Below are 11262 nucleotides of genomic sequence, written 5' to 3'. Positions count from 1 at the left end.
TAGGAGAAGACGACATGACCCAGCTGGAAAATTTTCAGAGAATAGGGGGGTTTGTAAAAAAAAGAACCCGGCCAGTGAAAGTGACCTTCAAGGCAGAATCGACTCGGAACAGGATCCTGCAGGAGAAAGCACGATTAATGGACATGTCAGCATACAGGAAGGTGTATCTCGACCGTGACAGAACACAAGCAGAAAGGCAGAAACTGAGAGAGATGGTACATAGTCGAAAGGAGGAAAGAGAGGGGATGGAGAAGACAGACAGGAGATCCCAGACACAGGAAGATCAAATGCAGTCTCCCTCACAACTTCCTATAGAAGCCTCCCAACCAGGTCAACCCCAGTGCAACCAAACACTCTAAACCAAAACACCCATGCCACATCCAATGTCCCCACCTGCTGCATTACAAACTCCACCCCCACAGCAACTACCCATAGTTCCTTATCAGGTCTCCCACTTCCCCAACCCCAATACACCTCCCAGACCACAATCTTAGAAAAGAAGTTGAAGGTGTGGTATACGAATGCAGATGGAATAACAAATAAGTATGAGGAGTGGCATGAAAGAATCAAGGAGACATCCCCAGACATAATAGCACTCACAGAAACAAAACTCACCAGAATAATAACAGATTCAATCTTCCCATCCAGATATCAAATCCTCAGGAAAGACAGAGGGAGGAGAGGGGGAGGAGGAGTTGCACTGCTCATTAAAAACCAGTGGGGGTTTGAGAAAATGGAAGGAATGGATGGCACGGGCGAAAGGGACTACTTAGGAACAATCCAGTCTGAGGGACATAAGGTGATAATTGCAGTAATGTACAACCCACCACAGAACTGCAGGAGGCCAAGAGAAGAATACAATGAGAGCAACAGAGCAATGGTCGACACACTAGCCGAGGTGGCCAGGAGAGCACACATGGGGGGAGCAAAGTTACTAGTTATGGGTGATTTCAATCACAAGGAGATTGACTGGGAAAACCTGGAGCCCCATTGGAGTCCCGAAACATGGAGAGCCAAGATGATGGATGTGGTACTGGAAAACCTCATGCATCAACATGTTAGAGACACTACCAGAGAGAGAGGAGAGGATGAACCAGCAAGACTAGACCTTGTATTCACCTTGAGTAGTTCTGACATCGAGGATATCATGTATGAAAGGCCCCTGGGAGCTAGTGATCATGTGGTTCTGTGCTTCGACTACATAGTTGAGCTCCAAGTGGAGAGAGCAGCAGGAATAGGGTGGGAAAAACCAAACTACAAAAGGGGGAACTACTCAGGCTTGAGGAACTACTTTCAAGACATTCAGTGGGAGAGGGAACTGACAGGAAAACCAGTACAAGAAATGATGGACTATGTCGCAACAAAATGCAAGGAGGCAGAGGAGAGGTTTGTTCCCAAGGGAAACAGAAATAATGGGAAGAACAGAACGAGTCCTTGGTTCACCCAAAGGTGTAGGGAGGCAAAAACTAGGTGTACTAGAGAATGGAAAAGGTACAGAAGACAGAGAACTCAGGAAAATAAAGAGATTAGCCGAAGAGCCAGAAACGAATATGCACAGATAAGAAGGGAGGCTCAGCGGCAATACGAAAATGACATAGCATCGAAAGTCAAGACTGACCCGAAGCTGTTGTACAGCCACATCAGGAGGAAAACAACAGTGTGAGGACCAGGTAATCAGACTGAGGAAGGGTGATGGGGAATTCACAAGAAACGACTGGGAGGTATGTCAGGAGCTCAACACGAGATTTAAAGAAGTATTTACAGTGGAAACCAGTTGGACTCCAGGAAATCAGAGCAGGGGGGTGCACCAGCAAGTGCTGGATGAGGTACATATAACGAAGGAGGAGGTAAAGAAGCTGCTATGCGAACTTGACACCTCAAAGGCGGTGGAACCAGACAACATCTCTCCGTGGGTCCTTAAAGAGGGAGCAGAGATATTGTGTGTACCATTAACAAAGATCTTCAACACATCATTTGAAACTGGGCAACTCCCCGAGGTATGGAAGATGGCAAATGTAGTCCCAATTTTTGAAAAGGGAGACAGACAAGAGGCACTAAACTACAGACCTGTATCACTAACGTGTATAGTATGCAAGGTCATGGAGAAGATCATCAGGAGGAGAGTGGTGGAGCACTTGGAAAGAAACAAGTGTATAATTGACAACCAGCATGGTTTCAGGGAGGGAAACTCCTGTGTCACAAACCTACTCAAGTTTTATGACAAGGTGACAGAAGTAAGACAAGAGAGAGAGGGGTGTATCGACTGCATTTTTTTGGACTGCAAGAAGACCTTCGACACAGTTCCTCAAAAGAGGTTACTGCAAAAGCTAGAGGATCAGGCACACATAACAGGAAAGGCACTGCAATGGATCAGAGAATACCTGACAGGGAGGCAACAACGAGTCATGGTGCGTGACGAGGTGTCAGAGTGGGCGCCTGTGACAAGCGGGGCTCCACAGGGGTCAGTCCTAGGACCTGTGCTGTTCTTGGTATATGTGAATGACATAACAGAAGGGATAGACTCAGAAGTGTTCTTGTTTGCGGATGATGTGAAGTTAATGAGAAGAATCAAATCAGATGAGGATCAGGCAGGACTACAAAGAGACCTGGACAGTCTACAAGCCTGGTCCAGCAACTGGCTCCTTGAGTTTAACCCTGCCAAATGCAAAGTCATGTAGATTGGGGAAGGGCAAAGAAGACCGCAGACACAATATAGTTTAGATGGCCAAAGTCTGCAAACCTCACTCAAGGAAAAAGATCTGGGGGTGAGTATAACACCGAGCATATCTCCTGAGGCGCACATCAATCAGATAACTGCTGCAGCATACGGGCGCCTGGCAAACCTACGGATAGCGTTCCGATACCTCAGTAAGGATTCGTTCAAGACTCTGTATACCATTTACTTCAGGCCCATACTGGAGTATGCAGCACCAGTTTGGAATCCACACCTAGTCAAGCACGTCAAGAAATTAGAGAAAGTGCAAAGGTTTGCAACAAGACTAGTCCCAGAGCTACGGGGATTGTCCTACGAAGAAAGGTTGAGGGAAATCGGCCTGACGACACTGGAGGCCAGGAGGGTCAGGGGAGACATGATAACGACATATAAAATACTGCGCGGAATAGATGAGGTGCACAAAGACGGGATGTTCCAGAGATGGGACACAGACACAAGAGGTCACAATTGGAAGTTGAAGACTCTGATGAATCAAAGGGATGTTAGGAAGTATTTCTTCAGTCATAGAGTAGTCAAACCGTGGAATAGCCTAGAAAGTGAAGTAGTGAAGGCGGGAACCATACATAGTTTTAAGGCGAGGTATGATAAAGCTCATGGAGCAGGGAGAGAAAGGACCTAGTAGCAATCAGTGAAGAGGCGGGGCCAGGAGCTATGACTCGACCCCTGCAACCACAAATAGGTGAGTACACACACACACACACACACACACAAAAGAAAAGTTAAGAGAAATTGGTCTGACGACACTGGAGGACACGAGGGTCAGGGGAGACATGATAACGACATACAAAATACTGCGTTGAATAGATAAGGACAGAAACAGGTTGTACCAGAGATGGGACACAGAAACAAGGGGTCACAATTGAAAGTTGAAGACTCAGGTGAGTCAAAGGGATGTTAGGAAGTATTTCTTCAGCCACAGAGTTGTTTGGAAGTGGAATAGTCTTGCAAGTGATGTAGTGGAGGCAGGAACCACATATAATTTTAAGACGAGGTATGATAAAGCTCATGGAGCAGGGACAGGGAGTACCCAGTAGCGGTCAGTGAAGAGGGGGGACCAGGAGTCTCGACCCCTGCAACCACAATTAGGTGAATACACACACCAGCGATGAAGCGGTGCCAGTAGCTATTAATCTACCCCTGCAACCAAAACTATCTGAGTACACACACGCACACGCGCATGTATGTATTCATACGTACACGAATATGTATGTTTATATATATTGCTCCAATACAATTTTATGGCCTACCTGTACTAATCCTTTTGCGTGCTTTGCACAGGAGGCTGAGCTGATGGGATACAGGTCGTGTTGAGTGGCTGGAGAACGGGAGGAGGTTAGAGACCAAGGAAGTGTTAGGCGGAAGGTAGCACGTAATTAGAAAAGTCCTGTACGAGACTTGCACAAATCCGCATGGCAACCTGATGTGTTTGCCTTACCCGGCAGAACTGCATCAACATTTATGTCGCAATGTACACACACACACACCCACAACCCCACCTTCCTCCACACAGGCTCTGTAGGTGCTAATATGTCAGGGACAAAGCCGAAGAGAAAAATGGGGAATAAACTATCAGACCGGGCCGCGGGGGCGTTGACCCCCGGAACTCTCTCCAGGTAAACTCTCCAGATGAACCTAGTTATCAACCTATGAGCATATGATTTAAGTGAAGTAGGAAAAAAAAGGCGCCTGAGTGCTAGCGACCATACAGTACCTAGAGTTTACCTGGAGAGGGTTACGAGGGTCAACACCCCCGCGGCTTGGTCTGAGACCAGGCCTCGTGGTGGACCAGGATGTTACTGCTGGCCGCAAGCAAACTGACGTACGAACCACAGCTCGGCTGGTCAGATACTGACTTTAGGTACCAGTCCAGTGCCTTCTTGAAGACAGCCAGGGGTCTATTGGTAATTTCCCTTATGTATGCTGGGAAGCAATTGAACAGTCTTGAGCCCCTGACACTTATTGTGTTGTCTGTCAGACTACTTGTGGCGCCCCTGCTTTTCACTGGGGGAATGTTGCATCTCCTGCCAAGTCTTTTGCTTTCATAGGCAGTGATTTTCGTGTGCAAGTTTGGTACTAATCCCTCTAGGATTTTCCTGCGTTCCAGGGAATACAAATCAAGGGACCTCAACCGTTCCCAGTGATTTAGGTGCGTTATCGTACTTATGTGTGCCGTGAAAGTTCTTTGTACACTCTCCAGGTCAGCAATTTCACCTGCCTTGAAAGGGGCAGTTAGTGTACAGCAGTATTCCAGCCTAGAGAGAAGCGATTTGAAGAGAATCATCAAAACATATAACAATATTACAGTTAGTAAATTTAGTCATGGGAATGGTTTTATCTCAGCATGATACACTGTTTCTATAAAAGCTCCTATATTGGCAGAGTATTTCAGGCAAACTTAGGACTAACTTAAGATTAATTAGGCAATAACTATATTAGGAATTTTATGTTTACGGTCGTTTGGGTGAGTGTAAGTGTAAAATAGTGAGAATTACAGATATCGAGAGTAAGTCTATTTTGTTTTGGATGTGTTCACGATACAAAAAAGAGAATATGTGGTTTTCACATAGTTAACTGGCTGACATAAGGTGTTTTTTAACGGTAGTGATGAAATGGTGGTTGAGTCTGCGGTCCTAGAATTTTTCGGCAAGGAGTTCCAGATTTTAGGCCCTTTTTATGTACATTGAGTTTCTGAAGAGACTTAGCCGGAAACGAGAAATGTCATGATATTTTGTGTCTCGTATTGTGTCTATGAATCCTGTTGCAACTATCAAGAAAGTGTTTTAGTTCAGGGTTAATATTAGAATTTATGGGCTTGTGTGAAAATTTGTGTGGACTGCCTCCAAGTGAGTCGCCTACCCTGGCAAACTCTGTTGACACCGAGCTCTGAGGTGGGTACCTCAGCCTCACAAGTGGCTTATAGGACAGATTTTCACAAATGATTGGTATTGCAAGAAACCTCGCCTGCATGCACGTATAAAGGACTAACTTACTTGGTGTTGCAGCATATATCCTGATCTTCACTTCCCTAAGCTAGCCTTAGCCCCTTTGGACTCCCCCTCAGAAACCACGTGCAACCGGGAGCATTAATTCCTGCAATATTCAGTCGTAATTAGTATCCTGCCTGCACCTCAGAAATTCCTATATCCAAGAGGGTATATATCCCCTAGTATAACTATGCAGACTCAGACACTAGCTTCCAGACTGCTCTGAGACACTGGTACTTACTGGGCATGCTCAACCTGTTGCAACCGGGCCCACAGTTGACTCACTCACAATCTCCCCAGACACTGGCCAGTAATCTACGAGATAAAGGAGGTCTTGTCTTACTGTATGGGCCTGACGGAGGAGGTCATCTACGGTACATCGAGGTGCCTCTACCAGATTTCCCCAGGTCTCAAATGTGAAGACATGTGGGGGCGCCGTCTGCTGATCACGGCACGTCTTGTCCAGTTGGTGTCTGTCTTAAGAAGAACGAGCTGGTCCCTCTTCCAGACCCTCGTCTCTTCCTTCAAACTAGGGCTGCCGGTTCTCCCTAGCTAACTTATCCTAGTGTTTGCCTACATTATCGGCCTATTACTACCTATGTTAAGGTCTTAGGTCTACATTATCATTATCTACAGATGCCTTAGTAAACCTAATATTAGTGTACTACCAGTAAAACTACCTACTCCTTCCCTGAAGAGTAAATCTATAAATTAAATACATGCCTACCAAGAATCCATCGCCGACAAGAGAATGCTTCCCTGTTTGGGTGGGGTATAAGGGCCATCCAGCTCAGCCGTCCCGTACAGCCATGCTGGATCTGTCCTGTGGAATTTTAGGGACCAAATAAATTTCCACAGCCTGTATATGTAGGTTGCACAGTAATAGGTGTGAATGTTTTGTACAGTGAGTAAATTTAGGTCTTTGAAAAGTGGGGGGGGGATCCGTTTAGCATTGGATTGCGTGATAATTCTTACTTCAGCTTTTTGTTGGGCTATTATTGGCTTTCTAAAGTATTGCACGGAAACCAAAATTAGGAATGGCTTTATGAAACTGACAAAAAGCCTTTACTGGTGCTGAAAAATGGTAAACCATCAGATGACTCATTCTAAACTTACAAGTAAGGAGATGTTAAAGAAAACACGATCCGTTCAACTAAGCCCTCGCCACAGTCTACTGGTCAGCTCTGGTATGTGAATGGTGGATGACTCGCCTCTCTACACACAACCATCACCTACCCACACACACACACACACACACACACACACACACACACACACACACACACACACACACACACACACACACACACACACACACACACTGCAAGAAGACCTTCGGTGCAGTTCCTCACAAGAGGTTAATGCAGAAGCTAGAGGATCAGGCACACATAACAGCAAAGGAACTGCAATGGATCAGTGAATGCCTGACAGGGAGGCAACAACTAGTCATGGTAAGTGACGAGGTGTCAGAGTGGGCGCCTGTGACGAGCGGGGTTCCACAGGGGTCAGTCCTATGACCTGTGCTGTTTTTGATATATGTGAACGACATAACGGAAGGGATAGGCTCAGAAGTGTCCTTGTTTGCAGATGATGTGAAATTAATGAGGAGAATCAAATCGGTCGAGGATCAGGCAGGACTACAAAGAGACCTGGACAGGCTACAAGCCTGGTTCAGCAACTGGCTCCTTGAATTTAACCCTGCCAAATGCAAAGTCATGAAGATCGGGAAAGGGCAAAGAAGACTGCAGACAGAGTATAGTCTAGGTGGCCAAAGACTGCAAACCTCACTCAAGGAAAAAATCTTGGGGTGAGTATAATACCAAGCACATCTCGTAAGGTGCACATCAATCATAACTGCTGCAGCGTACGGGCGTCTGGCAAACCTAAGGATAGCATTCGGATACCTCAGTAAGGAATCATTCAAAACTCTTTACACCATGTACGTCAGGCCCATACTGGAGTATGCAGCACCAGTTTGGAATCCACACCTGGTCAAGCACATCAAGAAATTAGAGAAAGTGCAAAGGTTTGCAACAAGACTAGTCCCAGAGCTAAGGGGATTGTCCTACGAGGAAAAGCTAAAGGAAATTGGCCTGACGACACTGGAGGACAGGAGGGTCAGAGGAGACATGATAACGACATACAAAATACTGCGCGGAATAGACAAGGCGGTCAAAGACAGGATGTTCCAGAGGGGGGGGACACAGAAACAAAGGGTCACAATTGGAAGCTGAAGACTCAGATGAGTCAAAGGGATGTTAGGAAGTATTTCTTTAGTCATAGAGTTGTCAGGAAATGGAGTAGTCTAGCAAGTGACGTAGTGGAGGCAGGAACCATACATAGTTTTAATTAAGGCGAAGTATGATAAAGCTCATGGAGTAGGGAGAGAGGACCTAGTAGCAATCAGTGAAGAGACGGGGCCAGGAGCTATGACTCGACCCCTGCAACCCCAAATAGGTGAGTACAAATAGGTAAGCGCGCACACACACAAAGTTGAAAAGTTGTATGCTTCTTAAATGAGATTAGTTAATTTTATGTATTCTCATGTCCTCAATACAAATATCACCTTGAAAAATGCTTATTGGCTATAGGTTTAAAGATACGAAACATGTAATATTTGATTTTAATAACTTTATTTCTACAAGTACATGTACAAGGTATACAGTCGTAGCTGACATCAATGATATACTACTATATAGAAAGCCCCTTTTTATTATTATTATAATCAAAAAGAAGCGCTAAGCCACAAGGGCTATACAGCAGGAAGCCCCTTGTTATGCTCAGCTTTTCGGGCAATTTAGGTCAGTGTCCGAGGATGCGACCCACACCAGTCAACTAATGTGTATCAGTATGTTTCAAACTTTAATCCGTACCTACTCTCTGCCTTTTTGCTTGACACTTATAGTGGGCTGAAGAATCATCTCTTGCTAATGTCCAGCAATAGTCTGCAAGCATTCTTGTGCCCCATTTGCCCTGATACTATTTTTCCATGGTTGAACTATCTTGGTGAAACCTTTCACCATGTTCGTCACTAACTGCCCCACAATTCTCTGGAAAAAAAAAAGTCTAAATGTGAGTCCAGAAATTGGATTTGAAGTGACATATTACATCCCATGTTCTTGTAAGCCTTTATGAGGTTTCCCATCAATTCTTCATAGTTGCCTTCGCTTTTGTTTCCGAGAAATCTCTTCGCCACTAACTTGAATGCTTCCCAAGTAACTTTCTTCTCCCAATGAAGGTCTGATTCAAAGTCACCATCTTTAAGAAGCTCTCAAATCAGTATCGTTCAGTGAGGGGAATTTTGATGTTAAATATTTGAATCCCTGACCGGATTTGTCCATAGCTTTTACAAAGTTTTCACGGGCCCCAGTTTTATGTGTAGTGGTGGTAGCAAAATTTTGTTTGGTTCAATGAGAGGTGGATGTTGAACATTTTTCATCCCAGGCTCCAATGATTGACGAGGTGGCCAGTCTCTCCTGATATAGTGGGAACCTCTTGTACGGCTGTCCCATTCACATAGAAAACAGCAGTACTTGGTGTATCCGCCCTGATTGCCTAAGAAAATCACCTACTTGTCACCTCAAAATATAAACTTGCACAGCACAACCACCTTCTATGACTGCTGGAGCAATAATGAAGGGCAGTGAGACTGTGAGTGTGGTAAGAAACACACTGCCACAAGCCTGTTGGAACCTCTTGTGACACGTAGGTGTATATTGAAAAGTAGAACTAACAAACAATTTTAACCATGATATTCATTATCAGTGTGGACGGTTACAAAGCATGGCTTGCTTCTGCAGTGTTTTAAAAATTGAGGTTGGAGATTTGAAGGAGGAGGTCTTGCTTCTCCAGGAGGAGATTAGGAGGCTGAAGGTCCACCTCAATGGGTCTGGGAGAGAGTGTGAGGTGGCTGGAGTTGTGGGGAATGAGGCTTCTAGCAGTGAGGTGCAGTCTGTCTCTCGCTGTGAGGAGGCTGTAGCTGGGGAGGTAGCAACGGCTACCAGCAGTGAGGTGCAGTCCAGCACCTGCTACAAGTGGCGAGTGGTTCACAGTAATGGAAGGCGCATCAGAGTAAGGAAAGTTAAGAGTGAAGATCTGAAGGTAGGAAATCGCTTCTCTGTTCTTCAGGATGAATGTACTTCAGTGGCCAGTGAAGGTAAGGGTACTACTGCCCCTGCTAATGGAGGTAAGCGCATTCTTGTGGTTGGTGACTCTCAGGTAAGATATATTGACCGTGCTTTTTGTAATAGGAATAAGAAGATGAGAGACAGAGTGTGCTTCCCTGGAGCTGGTGTTGGGGACATTGTCAACAGGCTGGATAATATCACGTCAGGTAATGGGAACAAGCCCATTATCTGTCTCAGTGCTGGTGGAAATGATATTGGGAAGGGTAGGAGAGAAGAGCTGCTAGATAAGTACAGGTCAGCTATAGATTTCATTAAGTCTAAGGGAGGGATCCCAATCATATGTAGCATCTTGCCTAGAAGGGGAGTAGGAAATGAATGGTTGTCTAGGGCAATTGGTGTAAATTGCTGGCTAGACAGATACTGCAAGGAACTTGCAATCCCATTCATTGACAACTGGAACAACTTTTATGGCAAACATGATATGTATGCAAGGGATGGGGTACATCTCTCTGGGGCTGGGGTGGTAGCACTTGCAGACTCGATTGAGAAGGCCATTGGTGAAATGCCTATGATTTTAAACTGATGGAAGATAGAGGTATGGGTGTGTGTGGGAAACAAGCAGGTTGCAACACTTGGGTTGGAAACAGTAAATGTATAAAAGGCATTCAGCATGAAGTTATAAATAAAGACAATAGATCAGGTCAGCAAACAAAGGGGGACAGCAGAGGGCAGCAAGGGACTAGCTCCCTTAAGGTTTACTATACTAATAGCAGGAGTGTAAGAAATAAGATAGATGAGCTAAGATTAATTGCAAGTGCAGGAAACATAGATATTATTGCTATAACAGAGACCTGGCTTAATCTGAAAGATAGAGAGATGCCCTCTGAATGTCACATACAAGGCTATAAATTATTCCACACTGACAGGGTCAACAGGAAAGGTGGTGGAGTAGCGATGTATGTCAGAGACAATTTAAATTGTTGTGTTAGACAAGATATTAAATTAGAAGCGTCAGCCACTGAATCTGTTTGGTTACAGCTTCTCGAGGGCCGAGAAAAACTAATTTTGGGTGTGATTTACAGGGCCCCAAATCTTGATAGGGAGTGCAGTAAACTTCTATGGGACGAAATTCGTAAGGCATCTACATACGAAAATGTTGTGCTAATGGGAGATTTCAACTATAGACAGATTGACTGGAGCAATTTGACAGAAAATTTAGAGTCAGGTGACTTTCTTGATACGATCCAGGATTGTTTTTTAAAACAGTTTGTGACAGAGCCAACTAGGGGAAATAACCTCCTTGACTTGGTTCTTGCCAGTAGGGAAACACTAATTAATAATCTTGAGGTTAATGATGAGCTTGGGGAAAGTGATCACAAATCACTCAGTTTTAATATATCATGGAATTCCCCTAATA

At 44.9% G+C, this 11262-nt stretch overlaps 1 protein-coding gene across 4 annotated transcripts in view; it reads right to left on the bottom strand.

The window, feature by feature from the left end:
• The window catches only part of LOC128695938 (uncharacterized), a 101289-nt gene that overhangs the window by 64433 nt on the left and 25594 nt on the right, over positions 1–11262 (bottom strand). Inside the window, exon 2 of one of the 4 annotated variants that reach the window (XM_070093090.1) lies at positions 5725–5824. The exons of the other annotated variants lie outside the window; for them this stretch is intronic. Coding sequence (XP_069949191.1) covers positions 5725–5739 — 15 coding nt within the window. The 5' untranslated portion in view covers positions 5740–5824. The remainder of the gene's footprint in view (positions 1–5724; positions 5825–11262) is intronic. 4 annotated transcript variants of the gene reach the window in all.

The sequence above is a fragment of the Cherax quadricarinatus genome, chromosome 41, assembly GCF_038502225.1.
Source record: "Cherax quadricarinatus isolate ZL_2023a chromosome 41, ASM3850222v1, whole genome shotgun sequence".
Taxonomy (NCBI): Eukaryota; Metazoa; Arthropoda; class Malacostraca; order Decapoda; family Parastacidae; genus Cherax; species Cherax quadricarinatus.
The sequence above is the reverse complement of the archived record's forward strand: the minus strand, read 5'-3'. Positions and strand labels throughout refer to the sequence as shown.